Source organism: Engraulis encrasicolus, chromosome 5, assembly GCF_034702125.1.
Source record: "Engraulis encrasicolus isolate BLACKSEA-1 chromosome 5, IST_EnEncr_1.0, whole genome shotgun sequence".
Lineage (NCBI taxonomy): Eukaryota > Metazoa > Chordata > Actinopteri > Clupeiformes > Engraulidae > Engraulis > Engraulis encrasicolus.
In genome coordinates, this window is record NC_085861.1 from 46,840,112 (window position 1) to 46,862,425 (window position 22,314).

General features: G+C 42.1%; 1 protein-coding gene across 1 annotated transcript in view; it reads left to right on the plus strand.

Moving 5' to 3' along the window:
- The first annotated feature begins 2,343 nt into the window (after window positions 1-2,343).
- The window catches only part of LOC134449572 (fucolectin-like), a 35,378-nt gene continuing 15,407 nt past the window's right edge, over window positions 2,344-22,314 (plus strand). The window contains exons 1-3 of the mRNA XM_063199588.1: window positions 2,344-2,394; window positions 2,568-2,629; window positions 15,315-15,612. Coding sequence (XP_063055658.1) covers window positions 2,569-2,629; window positions 15,315-15,612 — 359 coding nt within the window. The 5' untranslated portion in view covers window positions 2,344-2,394; window position 2,568. The remainder of the gene's footprint in view (window positions 2,395-2,567; window positions 2,630-15,314; window positions 15,613-22,314) is intronic.

Genomic DNA, 22,314 nt, shown 5'->3' on the forward strand with positions numbered 1-22,314 from the left:
CAAAATTGTAACGGCTATGTCTTAATTGGTTACCTAAGGCTCTCAGTACTGTCATAGCAATGTTGTTATGATGTAGTGGAGTATTTTCAGCAAATAGTCAATAGGCCCGACGGCAACCCCATCTGCAGTAAGAGGCTAGGGCCAAACATCAGACTAACATGATGTTGGAACAGGGAGGTCAGGGGGCATTGAAACCTACACCCTTCAAATTGAACATTTGAGACTGGTCAAATGCAATTTCAAACTTCTGTGCTAACCCTGTTACATAAAGTTTTGACAATAAAGTACACTTGACTTGACTTGAAGGAACATTTCCCTAACCATTAGACCACAGATACCCATGCTGTTGATGTGCAATAATTTGTAACCCTTGCTATACCTAACCTCTGTTATGAGGCATATCTGGACTGTTGTGTCACTGCTCTTTATCCTTTTTTTCTTTAGTAATGCACTGACTATCATGTGTTAACTTTTATAATGCAATTTTACTTTTAATGGGATGGCCACAGCTACCATAATTATCAAACAAATAATTATCCAGTAAAGTTAACTCTTATTTTTATCTAAACAGTGCAGTCCTCCATCTAGCAATGTCACAATAGTGAACTCTAATGTTATGCAGTCTACATTTCAAAAGCATACCCCAAATTATGCACACTTTAAACCACTGTGTAGGCTATAGGTGTTTATTAAACATATAAACAGTGCAAATGTCAAAGTGTAAAAGAACAACCTGCACTTTATTGTTTTGTCACCACCACCTACTCTCAAACTGATGTGTGAGGTCTACGCTATGAGACTGGAACTGTGACTGAAAGTGAATGCAGCATTTGAAAGTGAATGCAGCCTTTGAAAGTGAATGCAGAAGTATTCCAAGATAGGCCTAATTGTGTCTGAGTCGTATTTTCAGCAGTGCCTGTGACGGAGGTCATCTTGCACCTGTTCGCCCCCCTCGCGGCGCGAACGTACGACTTCGTCAACTACATCGGTCCGGTAATGGGAGGCACAGTACAATACTGCTGGACTAAAGGACAGTCCCCCAGCCCAACGGCATCGACACTGTATGAGGTTATCAGGAAGGAGGTTTACTAACGTTCCACACCAACTCTGCTAGTTAGCCTCCGTTACACTCTCCCCCTTCAGCCTCACTCCCATCCCGGGTCAATCGGCACCACTCTGACGGAGGTCATCTTGCAACTGTTCTTCCCCCTCGGGGCGCGAACGTACAACCTCGTCAACTACATTGGTCCGGCAATGGGAGGCACAGTAACATAGGCCTGCTGCTGGACTAATGCAGTGGTTCCCAACCTTTTTCTTCAGGGACCCATATTTTTACCATTTTAAGCTTTGGTGACCCAGCGGCCGCATGAGAGAGTCACATGATTCGCTCTATTTCCTGCGAAAACTCATTTTAGTTATCATTTTATCCCTCAATTTGTCTTTGCTACATTAAACATTTATTCTGTTTTTGAACAAAGTAAATTTTGTTGCTTCTATGCATTTGTCATTTATTCAACATGGGCTACATATGGTATTAAAATGAAACCCCTTAAAATCAAGAGGGCTTCGCAACCCCCTGTGGATCTTTGGTGACCCATAGGTTCGGTCGCGACCCATAGGTTGGGAACCACTGGACTAAAGGACAGTCCCCCAGCCCAACGGCATCGACACTGTATGAGGCTATCAGGAGGGAGGTTTATTAACATTCCACGCCAACTCTGCTAGTTAGCCTCCATTACACCTGGAGAGTGATTGTCAGCTTGAGAACAGGATGTGAAAAAACAATGAAAATTATTTATTACGATTTGAAAATGACACAAATGTTAATAAACACTTTTTTCAGGCCACCCTGCATGTGTACAGTACAGCCTGGGCCCATCCATACTAACTGTGATGCTGCCAAAACTTTCACTTCTCATTTAGTCAGGCCATTCTCATTATCTAGAACATTTCAATAATTAATGAGATACAGGACCAATCAATTTTGAGAATCTCCAACATCTCAATGGCATGGCAAGGCAAGTTTGTTTACAGAATAGCCCATTTCATACACATTCAGGGCAACTCAATGTGCTTCACAAATAAAAACATAATCTTTGCAAATAACTGTCACCTCCGCCATTCCACTGAGGCCCTGCTGTTTTTTCTTCACTGTGAAAAAAATATAATTTTCTTAGAAGTTATTTCATCATGAACTGTTTTACTTCCTTTTGTTGAACTGGTTGGTCCTTGAGGCCTTCTTCTGTAATTGGCTGGCCTTGGCTGTGTGGAAACCACGTGGCATGGCTGGCCAGCAGCATATAAGGACACATCAGTACACACCTCATAATATCTCGCAATCCGCATGATCTGAGACATCTCAAATACTTGTTAAGATAACTCAAGAAACACAAGGTGAGTACAGGCCACTGTGTTGTTATTTATGTTAGGCTCTGAGGAAAAAACATTATGAAAACATTATTAAATTAAAGCACATTACAGACTGGATTTGCTGTTGTAGGCCTATTGCAGATAAATTATCACATATTATTTCCAAATTTTAATCATTGATTTTCTTCCATCTCCAGAATGAAAATCGTTTGCCTCCTTATCGCTTTTCTTACATCAGCGCTGTTCACTGGAGTACAAGGTAAAGTATGCAGCATCATTACAGTTGATTTAACTTTGATTTCTTTAGTTTAAGATATTTACAGCATGTCACGAAAGTGAGTATACCCCTCACATTTTTGCAGATTTGTAAGTATATTGAGAGTACCATGATCTGCCTCAGTAGTCACAGTGCATGTTGACATGCATGTTTCTTTTAGGTGCATTATAGATTTCCAATGTTGACGGTGAAAACTTTTTAATAATTAAGCTAAAATGGGGCATTGTGAGACTATCTGAGAGGGATTTTTTTTTTTTTTTTTTACTTTTGTGCTCACTCTAAAAGTAAAAAGATGGTGCACTTCAACATGACTGAAAAAATAGGAACATATGCCCCCTATGAAATGCACTAATTAAGCCATTAATTAGCTGTAAAAAAGCGGTGGAGTTCAATTATCAGGAAAAACAACTAAACCAACTGTGAGGTGTGGGGTAGGCTACCTGTTCACTAACCATGCAGACTTCCACAGACGGCACACTTCAGGATTTGGGAAGGGGGTAAAGTTCGGACACAACTCTCTCACACCTCTCTAGGAAACGTCTATCTGTGACTGATCGTCTGGACATCTTCATATAATCAAGTGCCTTCTTAGAACTGAGAAATTTGGTGTATAACTGTGCCAGCCCAGCCAACCTAGAGACGCGCTTTTTCGCTCTTTCAAAGTATGAAGGGCGGGACTTAGATTGAGCTCGCGTTCTTGTTATTGGCTGTGCCGACAAACATAAATACTGTGATTGGTCAAACGTCATTGTGTGGCATCTCTCCAGTGATTAACCATTACAACAGAACAGTGGCAGCTGTTTGAAATTTTCTGCGGTAGGCTCTACACTTTTCTCCTCGCTTTTATTTTTTCTTTCCGGGACAGACCATAAAAATCCGGGACAATCAGGAAAATCCGGGACAGGTGGCAACCCTAGAAACAGCAGAATACGAGGAACACGTGACGTGTAACCAAGCTTTCATTAATGGAGCTCTTTTGAGAAGAAATACTTTTTAGGAAAAACAACTAAACCAACTGTCGCTGTTACATCCACTCATTCACTTCTCAACGAAATGCTTGCGTCCCGTTTGTTGTTAGTTGTCAGAAAGGGCCTGCCGAATCACGATGTTAAATAGCATGCAGTTGTGCATAACTTTACGGCGAAATTAATATTAGAACAGAGAGCGGTTAAGCCATTTGATCATGAGAGGTGTGGGGTAGGCCTTCCTGTTCGCTAACCATGCAGGCTTCCACAGTTAAGTCCAAAGGCGGCACATTTCTGAAAGGGGGAAATAGTCGGACACAACTCTCTCACACCTCTCTGGGAAACTTTATCTGTGACAGATCGCCTGGGCATTTTCATATTGAGAAAGTAACTCCGCCAGCCCAGCCGACCGAAGAGACCTCGGTTTTAAACTTTTGCGCTGTTTTTCAGAAGTATGAAGGGCAGGAGCGGGACTTAGATTGAGCTCGTTGTTATTGGCTGTGCCGACAAACACAAATACTGTGATTGGTCAAACGTCGTTTTTGGTTGTGGCATCTCCTGTCATTACAACAGAGTGAGAGCTCCTCGCTCTAGACCCCCCCCCTAAAATTTTCTCCTCGGATCTGCACTATTCACAGAAATTACCCATTTTGATTTGAAAACGTCGAATTTCGCCGAAAGTTGGCAAGTTTGCATGCCTGGGACTTGAAATGGACTTCATTACCCATGGGACCTTGTGCGTGTTACGTCGTACACAGAGCGCTTTCTTAAAGGGACACTCCACCCATTTTCATTAGGCTTTCCATTGCTAGACACTAGAGCATGACACGGGAGTGGATTTTCACTCCCGTCCCATCCCGGTCCCAGAAAAAAAATCCCATCCCGTCCCGTCCCAGAGTGGAGTAAAAGAAACAAATCCCATCCCGTCCCGTCCTGAAAAGAATGTCTCCCAATCCTGCCCACTTCCACTCAAAATCAACCCCACTCCTGTTTCGTCTAAAAACGAGGCTTTTTTTGTTTGTTTTTCAAAGACAAAATACGCAGCATTCCCGCACCTGTTCATCTTTATTTCCGCTCATGCCCGCTCCCATTCATCTTTATTCCCGCTCCTGCCCGTTCCCGTTCATTTTAAAAAATTTGACTCCCATCCCGCGGGAATCCCGCAGGACCTGCGGGACCCACGGGAATTCCTGAAAAATGTCATCCTCTACTAGACACCCAGTCATACTTTTGAATGGTCATGCAACACTCTCTCAATTCCCCCTGAGACAGGAGAAATCCGTATTCACCTCTTAACACTTCCTCCTACAATGATGTAAAAATCGTCATTTTGCATCATTGGCTACGTTTTCATGATGTTTTGGAATCAGATTTAATAGATCGGATTTAAGTAGATCGGATTAAGAGTTATTTTGCGACGTGTATACATGGCACTTTCACTTAAATCTGATTAAACGTCTGGTGTAGAGGTGTGTCGTTCACGAACGAGCCGGTTCTTTTGAACGGCTCCCTGAAGTGAACGATGGGAACCGGATCACAGCTGGGGGAGCCACTCGACTGTTATTTCGTTCATTTTTCATTCATTTTAAGCATGTGACCTCGACCAGAGTAATTCAATTTGGGGAAAAAACACAATTGTTTGCCTTAAAGAGTGGCAAAAACGGTATTTAGAAGCAGGAGGACAATCAGTTGTTGTTTGGACAAAATTTCCTTGAGGTGGAGTCAAAATATTACATTCTTAACACCGAATAAACCATTTTAAAAAGAGCCAAAAGAGCCAGTTTTTGGAACGGCTCTTTGAAAGGAACAAGTCACTAAGATCCGGATCCCGCTAAAGAGCCATAAATCCCATCTCTAGTCTGGTGAACAGAAAGCATTGCGATTGGACTGAGGAGTAGAGATGGGATTTATGGCTCTTTTTCGGGATCCGGATCTTAGTGGCTCGTTCCTTTCAAAGAGCCGTTCAAAAAACTGGCTCTTTTGGCTCTTTTTTAAATTATTTATTCAGTGTTAAAAATGTAATGTTTTGACTCCTCCTCAAGGTAATGTTGTCCAAACAACAACTGATTATTCTCCTGCTTCTAAAGACCGTTTTTGCCTCTCTTTGAGGCAAACAATTGTGTTTTTTCCCAAATTTAATTACTCTGGTTGAGGTCACGTGCTTAAAATGAATGAAAAATGAACGAAATAACGGTCGAGTGGCTCCCCCAGCTGTGATCCGGTTCCCATCGTTCACTTCAGAGAGCCGTTCAAAAGAACGGATCGTTCATGAACGACACACCTCTACTGAGGACGCACGTGCTGAGCGAACCAAATAAGGCGTGGGGCGTGGTCGTTAACCTTCATAACTACCAGGACAGGTGCTAACCTTCTGCTAACTTTCTGCCTGAAAATGAATGCCTTCAGTCGGACATCCCATCTCTGGTTCTTTCAAAATGCTAGTTAGCTTACCCACCTAGCTCAGAAAAATGAGTGGTCAAAGGGTGATGTGCTTGGGTAGTAGCCATGTTTGTTTTTCATGTTTCCGGTTGACAGGGAGGTGGCGCACAGCATGTTGGGTATCAAGGCAGCGAAGTCAGCATCTGATGCTGCCCTCAAAATATCCCTGTTACGCCCACAAATGCAGTCAACTGCCAAGGGAGGAAATAAAGCAATTTTTCGTTTCGATCCACACTTCATGACTCGATGTCCAGTTAGCTCACTGGAAGGACAGCTGCCTTCCCTGTTACGAGCGGACCCTGCGATGCTGTCTCCATTTCGACCATTTAGCACTTAAAATATTATTATTAGATCATTACCATCATTAGAATGTTGTGGATTGAGGAGGCTTTATGATTATGTGGCTTATTATTGACAAATTTACTAGCGGCGCTCATATCAGGAAATATTTATATATTAAAATAATAATAATAATAATAATAATAATAGTAAAACGCATAAGGGCCTACCCCCTTTAATTTCGAGACGATTCGGGCCAACACGACCCCTTCTCTACCGGATTTTAATCTGGGATGTACTCACTTTTGTGGGTACATGTTGAAACATTAATGACTGTATTTTGATTTTTTGTGAGTGAACAACAAATTTAGGCTGTTCGAAGAGGGGATTTCTGCATTTCAGCCTTGGTGGTGCTCACAGTTGAGGACAGCAGTATCAAGACAGGCTGGGCTACTTCAGAGTGACTAGACCCAGGGATGACTGGAACACAGTCGGCCCGTACCCACACAGAGTAATTCCGCTCCGCTCTCATTGGCTTTGAATGGGGGCGATATCACGCTTGACAGCGCGGAGGTGAAGCGATATCGCAGCGGGACGCGATTTGATATAGACGAGCTCTCTATATCATGCAAATTTGATGGTCCAATAACCAATCAGATGGGCGTATGGGTAGCAAGGGCGGGAGTTACAATAGAGTTCTTCAGCGGAAGCGGAAGCATGTAGTAGATTGTAGTCTTTCATGTTAGCATTTAAGGACGTCCTGGTTCCTATCGGCTTCCGGCCTCCATTGAGAATGAATAGGGGTAAATTTCAAATAAGCTCCGAGTGCAAGCACGCGCTTAGCGAACCCCCGCAAACTGTCGAGGGTGTTAAAAATAGGCTGTAGGTATGACATGGTTGATCATTTTGTGTCAAACTTCGACATAAATACGATGTTGCGTCCATATGCTAAACCCGGAAGCTTTTGGCGACTACAAAAACGGCGCCAGTATCTAACGGCATGTACGTGCGGAAGGTTGTACCCATGGCAACCAAAGGAAAGTATGTAGTTCGGAAGTTTTAATGATCAGAAAGGGGTTAGCAATATTGAATTATAATCGTCATGATTTAACATGTGAATACACCAACATGATGATACGATCCGTTCCACTAATGAGAAAGGGATGCGGGGACACGCTAATGTTCGTTGTTGCCGTGCAACTTATATTTTTGCCAAACCTGAATCTCTATGGCGTTTTGCAATGTAAAAAATCGCCAGGGAACCGGTAGTCCAAACGCCGCATACAAGTTGACGTCAACGCTGAAGAGCTCTATTTTTTTAAAAAAACATGGCGGCGATTTCTGTGATTTCCAACATCACGTTTTTGCTTAATATAAAGACCCTAAATGCTTATAAATGTCATGACTACCACGGATTGATGTAAAAATGCACCACGAACTTATGTAACACAAATAGGTTACTCCACATTGCCATTTGTTCACTCAATGTTTTGAGCTAACCGGGTAAGCTAACGTTAGCATTTTACCAGAACCAGGCAGCTACAAGCTTATATTAGACTACTTCTGTACTTCTATAATGATATATAACAGGGCTTAAATGTTATCTAGGACCAAAACACAATCGTATTTAAGCCATGTACACACTGTGTTGTGATATTGAGTGAGTAATGTGTGCAAACGACCGTTCGCCGTTTGTTATCTCGCTCGGTCTACCCGGTGTCAGCTGCGAGACACAGCCCGCGCCGCGAGGCTCGAAAGTCGGGTGAGCAGCGTAGTTAGCCCCGGGGAGAATCTAATGGGAGTATCCGTGACCACACCCCCAGCGCGATATTGCGCGTCGCGGATCCTGCCTGGTAGTTTCCCCATTGGGTACTAGCTGTGAGGAAGGTGCAGGTGCGCCAAAACGTCAGTCATTTTGTGCACCAAAATAATTTAAAAAAAACCCCTCAAAAACAAAAAAAGTTGCTGAGTGCTCCAGTCATCCCTGACTGAAGTAAAGGCCTGCGCGGGACAGATTTTCCAGTCCCGCTCCCGCAGTGTTCAGTCCCGCTCCCGCAAAGAATTATGATTTTCAGTCCCGCTCCCGCTCACACCTGTAATAGTTTGTCCCGCTCCCGCCCGCACTTCCCGCATGATTCTGATGTTGGCCTACTGCTCAAGGCAATTCGTGTCATTAGTTTGAGAAATTAAACAGGCTGTGCTTAGCTGAGCACCAGTGTTGCCAGATTGGGCGGGTGCCCGCCCAATTGGGCTACTTGGGATGAGCGTCGGCGGGCAAAAATGGGAAAAATTGGCCATTTGGCGTTTTTTTAAGCCGTTTTGGGCCCATAGAAGTCAATGTAATTTGTTGAATTTGGGCGGAATTTAGAGCATTTTGGTGGTTTTTGAGAACCTATTGGGCGGGATTTGGTCAGACACATCTGGCAACACTGTTGAGCACATTACTGGCCGATTCTTAATCATAGTGCATGACGCACGTTAGGTGGCACGAGCTGCAATAGCCTACAGCTCCATCACAGCAATACCCAACTAAAATACCAAAATCTACTTAGGATACCGGTATTACCGTATATGGTACTCATCATCACGTTCACATATGAAATAAAAATATAATAAGTTAAAGTTAATCATTTTAAACACCGTATGGAGACCCACCCCTCGAGTGCATTTGACCATAATAGCTGTCGACAGCTCACGTTACAATTGATTTAAATGCAAACAAGTGAAATGGAAAAAAAATATTAACCTTTTCTGAATCCAGAATATTGAAAATGTAACATGTAATCCTAATAATTAGTATTATTTAAGTGGGCTAGCCATGGCCTGTCCCCCGTGGTGCATCTCCTGAATAAAAGGAGCGATGGATCGCGCTATTGAACCTTTTCCGTCGTTTTAAGCAGTAGGAGAAAGTGGTTGTTGCCTATATGATATAGTCTAATAATTGAATAATAATAGTAGTAGCAGTAGTAGTACTAACCTACTAGTATTATTAATGATAATGATGAGATCAGTAGACAAGCATTTAAGTCCAAGTGGACATTTTATATTTATTTTTCAGCAAAACATTTGGCTAACCCAGCATTATGTTATAGCCTAACAAAACACAGTCCTGAATGGCGTTGACGGACGCTCCTCATATAGGCCCTAACAAAAAAATCAACAGTTGGCTACATAGCAGTCACTATTTAAACGTCTGCATATTTCGAAACTAGTTGGGCTCGAGTCCCCAGCGCGCACGGCTTTGTATGAATAAGAAAAAGAGAACATTGCCTAAAACGTGGGCAGCCTTGCATGTCAAATAAAAAACTAGAATTTTATGTAACCAAGTGGAACTTTAGATATTAATTATCCTTAGATAATAATTACCAATATTATACAAGCACTCGCACGACTACGCCACTGGGGGAATTTCGCCCCCAGAATAAACCCCTAACTAACCAGGAAGGAAAGATAAGGCGACACAGGTTTGTAAGGACACCGGAGGCAGGAATCTGGGAAACAGTGAATCTTCTTTTTATTAACACAGAATCTTAAAATATTGTCCACAATGACGTTAACCAGGCGCAAAGCACGCGCGCACACACAGATTAGACCTGGACAGGGCCCTAATGACCAAGACTACCCCACATGCCCAAATTAGGAATGTAAAACACTGCAATCCACCCAGTTAGTACACACCCTATTGAATAAAATCATTCAGAGAACGTGATATTGACACTGCACACAGGTAGTCACACCACGGTGCCACAACGCACCTGACACTGCAAACGAGGAAAATTAATATGGGCGTGGGATGGCCTAGACCAGTGTTTCTCAACCTTTTTTAGGCGAGGCACCCTTTCAATTCATGAAAAATTTCAAGGCACCCCAAACCAACAAGCCGTAACATGGCATCACATCCGATACCACACAAGCTTAGAAAAGTAACACATTTGGAGACGTCACACGACCTACGTTCGAAGTTACAGCTGACTGGGGCGACCCAGTATATATTTACTTTATTGTGCGTAAATGGCAGATGAAAGATTCCACTGACTAACATTAACTTATCAATTTAGACAAATATGTATTATACATTATTTTATTTACCAGCCACATTTCCGCGGCACCCCTGAGGGTGGCCCTCGGCACCCCTGTTGAGAAACACTGGCCTAGACCTTGGACTGGTCAAAATAAGTGGCGGCGTGCACAAACAGGGACAAACAAAAATAACAATAAAATTCAAGTAAACAAAAAGACAATCAAGAGGACTTATTTCCTCGTTATTGATGGAGGCCAGAACGGGAAAGAAAACATTCAGCTACGCACACACATTCACACGCACCACATTCATTCACGGTCACACGCGCTCAAGGACGCGCGCAATTACGCGCATCGTCTGTAGCCCAATCCTCACACAGAACAGCAACCCGGCCCAAGCAGGCTGCCTCCGTAGATCATCAAACCTGTACACACATATGTCACCCCACATAAGTACACATTCACTATAAAATTCACAATAAACGAGGGAAAGGATTGTGACATACCAGGGAGGCACAGGGAGCCTGCTCGGCAAAAACAGCAGCGACGGCTACAGGGATAGGAATGCCTGACATCCAGTCCTATATTGGGTAATTGCAGCAGTAAGATACCCACGCAGTCTTAATGACTCATTAAACCATATCAAACACTGTCATCAATTGGTACGTACCAGAATACGATATGCGTAGGCGCTTAACGCCAGTGAGATCAACAACTGCAACTCGGTGGGTCAACACTCCACAAGAACAGCCAATTTTCTGTGGAGTTTTAGGACTGCTGCATGAACTTAGAAATTGAGAATGAAACTGGCGAAATCGACGGCCCTCAGCTCTACCGCCCTGCTGCAGAAACCAGTGCAAACGATTTAAAAGGGGATCTAGATGCCGGCAATTAGCGCGACTCCAATCAAATGACGGCGCACAATTAAGGAGGTAAGATGATGTTAAAGACGCAGGCCACTTATGCCACATTTATAATATAAAATATATATATATTTGTTTTTCAGCAAAACATTTGGCTAACCCAGCATTATGTTGCAACAAAACACAGTCCTGGCATTGACGGATGCTCCTCATATAACAAAGAAAATCAACAGTTGGCTACATAGCCGTCACTATTTAAAACATCTGCATATTTCGAAACTAGTTGGGCTTGAGTCTCCAGCTCGCGCAGTTTTGTATGAATAAGAAAAAGAGAACATTGCCTAAAATGTGGGCAGGCTTGCATGTCAAATAGAAAACTGTTTAATTCAAGAAACAACTAGGCACATCGATTAGGTAATCGGGTTCTTTGCACAGCCATGGAGAAACAGCAAATTATTCACTGTTGAGGGCTTCAACATGCTTTCCTCCAGTATGCGACCGCAAATGCTGAATGCACGCTCGGATGGTGCACTTGCTCCTCGGATGGCCAGCACATGCCGTGCCAGTTTGGCAAGTGTGAGGAAGTCGTAGCAGTGTTTTTTCCACCACAGCAGGATATCTTCAGATTGGTGAAGTTTGACTCTGAGATAGTCATCAATCTCCATGTCTAAAGTCTTCGATTCAGCACCCGTAGCACCGACATCCTCCCATTCCTCGAAGTTACAGAAAGTGACCTTTTTAGGTGGCTCAGCGCTTTCATCAGTTTGGACATCAAACCCCAAGTCTGCGCTCCTTTCTTTGGCAGCTTCCATCACGTGATGTCTTTCACTTGCATCGATCATCCTTAGATGACGCAGCTTTGGAGTAAGGAAAGTCGCTACTTTATAGAGCATGTCAATTGAGTTTGGGACAAGGTGACTTGGAGACAGTTGTGCGTCTAAGCGTGGCGCACACGCAGATGCGATGGCACTGAGTAGGGGGTCAGCCTTGGACACTTCACAGTGGTCCCTTAACTTCACGGACACTTGTCACAACAGGCAAAGGGCAGCTGATTTCCTTCTGCGTCATACACGAGTGAGAATGACTTCCAAATATCTGATTTCAAAACTTTCGATTTTTTCACGGTGAATGTTCCTCTCTTTAGACCAGCACTTACTTCTGAAGCATTATGTGTTGTTTCAAAAGAGAAGCCACGCTCTTCTGCCATGATCCAGAACACGGAAGAGCAGAACAGAATCGGATATGTGAGATTACACATCCACAAATATATTCCAAAATATTTTTATTAATAGAACGGCTACCAAACACAATATCCAGCACATTGTGATATATATAAATGATAGACATGGACTTATAATTTATGACTTTATTTTACATTTTAAAACACGTTTTTAGTTCGCGGGACTGCCGCTTATCACCGCTCCCGCCCGCACCCGCACTGTGCGCTCTCCCTCCCGCCCGCACCCGCAATGAGCTTTCAATATTGTCCCGCGCCGCACTGCTTTGCTTTGGGTCCCGCGGGACTCCCGCTGGAGTGCAGGGCTCTACTCTGAAGTAGCCCAGCCTGTCTTGAAATTTAAGCTGTTATATAGTAGGCTATGTTGATAACAGGTCACTAATTCTTTAATGTTGTCCTATGAAAAGATATACTTACAAATCTGCAAAAATGTGAGGGGTGTACTCACTTATGTGACACACTGTAAGTTAAAGGACCAGTTCAGTCAATTTCAACATGCGGTTGTAATGCTCACACTACCCTGGACTTGTCAGTGCGTGACATTTTTTTCAGCCTTTTCCGAGATCCTGGTCATTGTAATGGGGGCTGCGCTTTGTTTACATTAAAAAAAAACATTTTTAGTTATTTCCAAAAACATCCAAAAGGTCATACAACATCAGCAGACAACTAGCAAACAGCGGTGCCTTTTGGGAAAATATTTGGAGTAGGCCTATGTAAACAAACACTGCCCCGATTAGAATAGCTCATATCTCGGAAAGGGCTGAGCCGAAAAATGTGGCATCACCTGGTACTGACAAGTCAAGGGTAGCGTGAGCAATACAACAGCATATTGAAATTGACTGAACTGGTCCTTTAAGGATGAGGAATAAAGTCAAGTCAAGTCGGCTTTATTGTCAATTTCTTTACTTGCACTGGTCATACAAAGGATAGAAATTACGTTTCTTACTTTCCCATGCAGACATAGACATACTTTAGGTATAGACATACACTGTACTAGACAGCACACATACCTGTACAGTACACCTAGAGTACTCATACAATACACATAGGCTTAGAGACATTCAAAGCGCAAGATTGGACAAACAGAGGACATACAGAGAACATATATTAAAAAGAGGTATTGTTGTGCAATTTAGTGTCAATTCTGACAGTGATAGTAGCATTGTGAAATATTCATATTAATATTAATAAATAGCAAGTAATTTGTAATATGCATGTATCAACATTGTCCTAGTATGGCATTCTAAAAAGTGGTAGTAGTATTTGCAAATAGAAATAAATACACAGTTTAAAACAGAACTAGACAGCTAAAAAGTGTGTTGTGTGTATAATTATATTTGGGTTAGTAACTATTTTTTTCAGTACAGTCATTCAAGTGTAACAGACCTGTGTGAAGTTGGCACCCCATATGTTGAAAATCTGAATAAAAACATTTTGGTTCTTTTGTGCATCGTTTGTGCAGGCAAAATGAGCGTTTGTGCACAAACCCTCTTTAAGTTATTTACATTTTAAGAGGTTGGTGACCGTAGGTCACTCAGCACCCCGGCATTAACATCCAAATGACTCAAAAATGGTTAGAATTGTTTGTGCAGGCAAAATTAATGTTTGTGCACAAACCATTTTTTTATTATTTAACTTTTAATTTTTTGAAAGTAGGTCACTCAGCACCCCGTCAACCTCCAAATGACTCAAAAATGGTTGGAATCGTTTGTGGACGTTTGTGCAGGCAAAATTAACATTTGTGCACAAATCGTTTTTATGCTATTTAACTTTTAATTTTTTGAAAGTAGGTCAATACCCAATACCCCGTCAACACCTAAATGACTCAAAAATGGTTGGAATCGTTTGTGCTTCGTTTGTGCAGGCAAAATTAATATTTGTGCACAAACCATTTTTAAGATATTTAACTTTTAAGAGGTTGGTGACCTTAGGTCACTCAGCACCCCGTCAACATCCAAATGACTCAAAAATGGTTGGAATCGTTTGAGCTTCGTTTGTGCAGGCAAAAGGTTGTGCATAAACCGTTTTCATATTATTTAACTCTCAATTGTTTGAAAGTAGGTCACTCAGCACCCTGTCAACATCCAAATGACTCAAAAATGGTTGGAACTTTAATTTTGCCTGCACATACGTACGTGCACAAATGAAGCACAAACGATTCCAGCCATTTTCATTTGGATGTTAACGGGGTGCTGAGTGACCTACTTTCGAAAACATTAAAAGTTAAATAACATAAAACGGCTTGTGCACAACATTTTATTTTGCCTGCACAAACGATTCCAACCATTTTCAAGCCATTTGGATTTTGACAGGGTGCTGATTGACCTACTTTCAAAAAATTAAAAGTTAAATAGCATAAACATGATTTGTGCACAAACGTTAATTTTGCCTGCACAAACGTGCACGAACGAAGCACAAATGTTTCCAACCATTTGCACAAACTTTTATTTTGCCTGCACAAACGATTCCAACCATTTTCGAGTCATTTGGAAGTTGACGGGGTGCTGAGTGACCTACTTTCAAAAAATTAAAAGTTAAATAATAACAAAATGGTTTGCACAAACGCTCATTTTGCCTGCACAATCGTGCACAAACGATGCACAAACGAACCAAAATGGTTTTATTCAGATTTTTAACATATGGGGTGCCAACTTCACACAGGTGTATAACCTGCATGATAAGCAGCAGTAACATAATTGTGTTTGTGTGTTATTTATTTATTTATTGTTATTCAAAATAACAGCTACTTAACAAAATCCAACAATGTGGCAAACTGTCAAAAGCAATGTAATCACCATACAACATGGTCTCAAAATATGTATAGATATGTATATAATTTAACTTAATCAATATCCATTCTTCAGCTGCTGAAAATTTGGCTCTGTATGGAAAGGCCACCCAATCAACCATTGTTAGGTCCCCCTGGACCGCTGAGGGCAGTCCCCGAAATGCCATTGATGGAAATTCTGACGGAAATTTCCATCATGGATCCTGCAGTCACACTGACAGACAGCTAAAGCCATGGTGGAGGGTTGACCTGCTGAAACGCTATAAAATCACATCAGTGGTCATCACCAACAGAGATGGCTACGCTGAGAGACTCAACGGAGCTGAGATTCGCATTGGCAACAACTTGGTTGACAACGGCACCCGCAATCCATTGTAAGTTACCTTTGAGGGAAAATAAATTAAAAAACAAGCTGTACATGTGTAACCAGAAGGGGGCGCTACTGAGCATGAAACACCTTTTTACCTCTTAAAGGTGCCTTAAAGGCCAACTTCCGATAAAACACAGTTTTACTCACTCCTTTTGAAGATCGGACGGTCACCCCCAGTTAAACTCACTTGCAAGGCTCTCATAGCGGTGCGTCACCTCACCTGGCTGTGTTTCCCGGTGTTTCCCAATTTACATAAATAATGCAGAGAAACGAGCGAATCACGAAAGCCTTTCTGTGTTTCGTCACGTCGAAAGAAAGCGATGCCCACAAAGTTTTATGCCGACCCATTTTTCTAAAAACATGTTGAGTAATTTTTTTCTGCTTGTTTTCCGCCTGGTCGACCGAAAACTAGCGTAGCTTAGCTATCAGCTGGTTGCTTCTCTCAGGTACACACAGAGCACAAAGCCTCATCCATACAGCAAGCCCACTCTGGTTGCTCCGTGCCTGCAGCTGTTCTAGGGGTCGCTGTCGAAAGAGCACAGCCCTGAATGGAGCATGCACGCCTCCGTTGGCGCCCCTATAGTGCAGTACCACCCGGAGAGGTGGCGACTCTGCTTCCCATTACATTCTCTCCAAGAACAGGAGGACTGAGCCAATCAGAGACGCGTTTCCATGAGAGCAGGAGGAGTGAGCCAATCAGAGACGCATTTCCACGAGAAACACGGAACACCCTCTCGTTTCTCCACAAGCCACCTTTCTAGCTTGCAAAAACAGCTTTAAACAAAGCAACCAGAACGTTTTTTAAAACAGGACCAACGCGTAACACATTCAATAACAATGGGGAACACAGCAATATTAATCAAATGACATTGAGAGGCCATCTTTAAAGAAGAACTGAAACGAATATTTATCTAATCAAATTAAATATTTCGCCTATTTCAAAAACATCAATCCAGCTTTAAAGGGACACTGTGTGAGATTTTTAGTTGTTTATTTCCAGAATTCATGCTGCCCATTCATTAATGTTACCTTTTTCATGAATACTGACCACCACCATCAAATTCTAAGTATTCATTATGACTGGAAAAATTGCACTTTTCATACATGAAAAGGAGGATCTTCTCCATGGTCCGCCATTTTGAATTTCCAGAAATAGCCATTTTAAGCTGCAAAAATGACTGTACTTGGGCCATACTAGAACATATTAGTATATTAATTAGTAAACTTTCATGAAAAGGTCAAATTTGGCAATAGGCAACACAGTTTCAATGAGCAGCATGGTTGCAGTACCTTTTTTGAGGTTGCGAGACGATTCGTCGAATGAATTCTTGAGAGGGGATCATTAGTATAAACCTTGGGACCATTCGTATAAGGCATGGGGTGGTTCGTAGAGTACCTGAGGACGTTTCGTAGAAGACCTAAGGACGTTCCGTTCAATCCATGCAGACCTTTCGTGCAACTGGGCAGACGTTTAGTTCAGTCTGCCTATTTTATTATTATTTTTATATTTTATTAAACGTGTGTGCCTACCACCACAATGCAATGGCCACAAACAAAAATTGAACCATGTAGAAAGTGCATGCGCCTCCATTTTGTATTATTTTAAATTTTATTTCAGGGTGCCTTTATTATTATTATAATTATTATCATTAGTAGTAGTTGTATAGCCTATTTTATTAATTGTGTGTGCCAACCACGTTATATATTGTAACAGACTGCCTCTGCCTCCTCCCGAGTGAGAGCGCAGAGTTACTCTGTGTGCACCACATGCTTAGCCTATAAAATGGCGTTAATTTCAATGGCAGGTGAAACTATCAGCACAGTGGGTTTACATACAGCAGGGCTATTCAATTGGCAGCCTGCGGGCCAGATGCGGCCCGGACGCGGCCCAGATCCAGCGGCCATTCACAACAGTGAAACGCCATTGTGGAGTCTCCAGAACAAATTAACATTTTAAACCCTCGGGGAAACCAGTTAGTTTGTCTCTCTCTCTAACAGTTAGTCTAGTCTCTAATAGTTTTGCAGTCTCAATGTGCCAGTTTGTGGACTATGCCTACAACAAATAGCCTATTTTCAATTAGACTGCGTCGTTGGAAGAGGTGCCGTTGCGCAACACGCAATGTGCAGCACACGCTCGCGTGCCAATGCTGCATTGTGCGAGGTGCCTGCGTTTGAGATGTGTTACTGTTGCATTATAGGTCTGTGCTTCTTGTGGAAGAGTTGTCGACTGAAAAAATGAGCAACTGTAGTCATGGAGCGTCTTACAACGGAGATATGAAGTTTGACAACACAGTTCATGCAACACGGAGACGAGGCGGCATCTAGAAGTTATGTTCTTAAAATAAATGAAATCTACAAAGTCTGACAAAACGACACGGCAGCGCTGATGAACATTTCACACTGTGAATTTGAACTGTGCATGTAGCCTAAATGTCCGTATCCACCTGAGAGAAAGAAGTGTGTGACCGTCAAGTAGGCAGGGAATGCAGACGAGACCATTGGGCATGTGGAGAGGGAGAAGACGTTTAAGTAGCCTATTTTATTACAGCTGAATTGGAAGGTGTGGATGACAATTGCAGCATTGACTGGTTTTAAAGTGAAGCTGCAACGGGCAGGCTGTGCTCTCTCTTGAGCCTCAACGTAGTTAGTCAAAGCAGTTAGTTTTGTTCCATTCTAGGTCTGCGCTATCCGTATCCCGCAACGGTAGGGGCAGCGACAGGACAGGAGTAGCGACAGGAGTAAACTAGACGTGTCTGTTGTTTTGTAGCCACACAGACTCGGCGACAATGAAAACGAAACAAATATTTATGTCACATGCATTTTTGATGGCACTACCAGCCACCGCGGTAGTTTGGAAGAAGTGGATCAACGCTTGAGAGGGGGGGAATATTAGAGGCGCATTCAGAATGCAGATTCTTCGACTTGTCAACTCACTTCAATGCTCCTTCAACAACGTGTGTCTGGCAGTAGGCTAGTGTTCTATGGCTACAGAAATATGATCACTCATGCCCGTAACGTCCGTTCCAATTTAGGATGTGGTCACTAATGAATGATTTCAAGATCACTTGCCATTTATGAGGTCAGATAACATTAGTCATTGAACTGTGCAATACTGCAATATATTGTGTCCACCATATTACAATACAATCCACCATATTACAATTGTGCTAATTGTATTGCACAGAGTAATTTTTAAACTATTATTATTACCTTTATTTAAATAGGAAGATCCCATTGAGTTACCTCTTTTTTCCAGGGAGTGTATGATAGTCACCCCTGCAGATTATTTCAGTAGGCCTAAGTGCTGTAGCACTGCAGTTTTGATTTTGCATGGACAACAAATTATTCTCTTTTTTGTGAATCTCTGTCCTGATTGTAGGATTGAACATTCAATGTTAAGATTAAAGCTAGCTTTTAAAAATCTAGAAAAAGTTATTTTACCACCTATAGCCCAGTGACCGGCGGCGGCCGCTGACATGTGCGGCCCACCTTCACCTCTTGGTTTCAAAATGTGGCCCACTTGAAAAACTAATTGAATAGCCCTGCCATACAGTGTTGAATCTCGCCCTCAAACCCGTGCCTGCAGTTCACCTAGGGAGCGCTGTCGAGACAGCAGAGCTCATAAGGCTGGCGCTAATAACTGACAATTGTGCTCGCTGTCTACTGAAACTTGACAATATTACTGTAAGTTCTGAGAAACCAATGTGGATTTCAATGAAATGTACAATAACCTGGGAGTTATGTCCTTCTGATTTCCTACAGCTTTGGCATTTATGAGTCAGGCTCCGCTAGCATCTTGCTAACAAAATTGCTTTACGGCCGTCGTGATCACAGCAATGCAGCCGGCCGCCCAATCCAAACGCAGTGTGTGAAGCCACTCGTGACGTCATATTGACAATAAAGACGTATTTTACAAAGATCCAGCAAGTTTAAACATTCAAACTAACTGCTGTTTGAAAGGATAATCTATCCTGCCTTTTGGAAAAATAAAATGAAACGATGATACCAATTCTCTCCCAAAGCAATGGCAGCATCGTGGTTGAGCTCCATGGGATTTCAACAGCCTCTGCGCTCCTTGGCGCTCCTCTGCACTGTCTGGATGGTGCCACTTAGTGGACAGTACCACCCGGAAAAAGTAGCGAGATTCCTTTCTCGTACTACCCATAAACTCTCTCTGCTATCAGGGAGCAACAAGCCGAGAGAGCAAGAGAGAAGAAAGCATGAAGTGTGTGCGCCGTGAAAATCACAATTTCTAAATCGTTAAAGCCAGACATTTGCGCTGTTCCAAATAGAGACCAAGCGCGAGTCTGCAAACAAGGGTTTACTAAAAATAAGAAAAGATATTCGTTGTGTTGAGTTATTTCCAATGTGTTGGTCACTGTTTTTTAATTCATTTTTGGAAAGGTATAAGGCTACACTGATGGCAGTAGGCCTATTATTGCTGCCTGGCGCGTCGGTTGCACCGTTAGAATATGGACGAAATGTTTTAAAATGTACAACAGTAATTTAAACATTCAATTTAAATGACATATCTTTATAAGTTTGTGTTGTTATAAAGATTTTTCAATGTCATTTGAGAGTCTGAGATTTCGCTTGGCCCACAAACCGCGCCCAAAAATCAAACATAACTGTCGCATGTGAGGCGCAATAGCCTAGGAGGAAACCAATGGTGTTTAATTTTCAACAACAAAGATTGTCTAATCAGCAGACGCGTTCACAAGCTGTATAAAAATCCCTGCCGTGAGAGCATCACGAAGCAAACATAGCCTACAACGGAGAGACTGGCCGCTGTGTTGTGTAGCGCGCATTACCAAATCAGGCGCAGTTAAATTTCATACTTATATGATTCTTATGTATATTCTTGTATGTACATGTATATGCAGGAATATAGATGTATATGTCTGTGACTGAATCTATATAGTTCCAGTTGTGTTAAGTATTGGGTAAACTGTGCTAGAGTGTGAGGGCTGTCAGCTGAGGTGTGATTGAGCTGATTAGCATATGAGAAGACTCTGGGCTGGTTGGGCCAAGGGCTAATAGTCCACGGGCCAGGTGAGATGTCGGTACCACTCAGAGGGGCAAAGGTTGCTTATATTTTTTTAAAAGATACATGTCTGAAGTTAACATTTTTGTATGATAACCCTTCTGGAAGTACAGCCAAGTTAGGGTTATCAGCCGTTAAAGTAACACCCCCCCATCAAAAATAAAGGTTTTTAAGATGGGTGTCTGTCTTTCTACTGGCCCTTGTTTAAGACATATAGGGATGGTTAATTTTGTTATGTGTGGTATCGTTGCGAAGGGGAGACTCTGAGCTTTCATCCGACACCTTTCGAGAACATATTGGTTAAGTATAGCCCTCCCTGCAGCTCTTCAAACATTTACTCAGACACATTTTTTTCCATTTTCGCCGATATCATCTCTTGTCTTTTCATACTGTGGCATCAGGGAACATCAGAGAAACCTATTTAAAACTCTAAAATACTGTCTTGAGTATCAGGAATCTGAAAATATATCCTTTCACTATGTTATCCCATTTTTAGGGGGTGATTTTCAGTCTTGTATCAGGGATGCCACTTTTTTGTTTTTTGTTTTTTGTGTCTCGTATAGTCAGACCTTTTTGAGACATTCTGCAGTTGGTTATCATAGCTTGTTATATATCATCAAGGAAGCCGACGGGGGGGGGGACAAAGGGATGTCTTGTCCCGGGCCCAGGGAGAGAGGGGGCCCAGAATTTGATCCTCATCACATTGTATGTATTGAATTTGGGGCCCTTTCCGATGTCTTTGTCCCGGGCCCAGCCAAGGCTGTCAGCGACCCTGTATATCATATGAAAGCTTGGATTGTAGTATACAGATATGACCATGTATTTGGTGTACCTATTTGCATAGTAACATATTTGCATAGCAACGGTTGCCAATTTGTTGTTATGACTGAAACTTAATTATATGTCCAAAATACCTCAAGACGTTTCAACCTTGAAGATGAATTTGAGTGGTAACCGTAATATATCTGACTCCCACTCCACTTTTCTTTTTTACACTGCATTGTACATGACCCCACACTACTCTATCAGTTCCATGTAGTGGTAAACTGGCAACGCTTCTAGGGCCATTCTGCAATTGGTTATCATAGCTCATTATACACCATATTAAAGCTTGGAGTTTGCAGTATATTATGATATATTTTGCTGTACCTATTTGCTTAGCAACGCAGGTAAAGCATTTTCCTTACCAACCAGCATCAATGATACAGTTTCTCAGCGATTCCATTGTGTTATGATATGTGAATCCTGACTACTTCTCCTAATATCAGTGTTGTGATGCAAATACATCAAGAGGTTATATACAACATCTGCAACATATGTGATAATGGCCCATTTGATGTTAGTCTTCCAACCGAAATCATAGCAAATGTGTGAGAAATACAATAGGCCTTTAAACATATCGTGTCAACTTTTGTAGACATATTGTGTCATGTTAAATATGACTTAAAAATGTTCGGTTACTACATGTCAGACCTACATGTATCTTAATTTTACATGTGCTTAGCAGAAGAGATGGGAAAAGAGTTGTAGTTGTACTCAAGTGAGCGTAGGCCAATCTTACTCGAGGGGTAAGTAAAAGTCATGTACTCATCCAAAATCTGCTCAAGTATAGGTAAAGTAGTTAAAAAAAAAAGTACTGAACTTAAAATGTAATTTGATGAA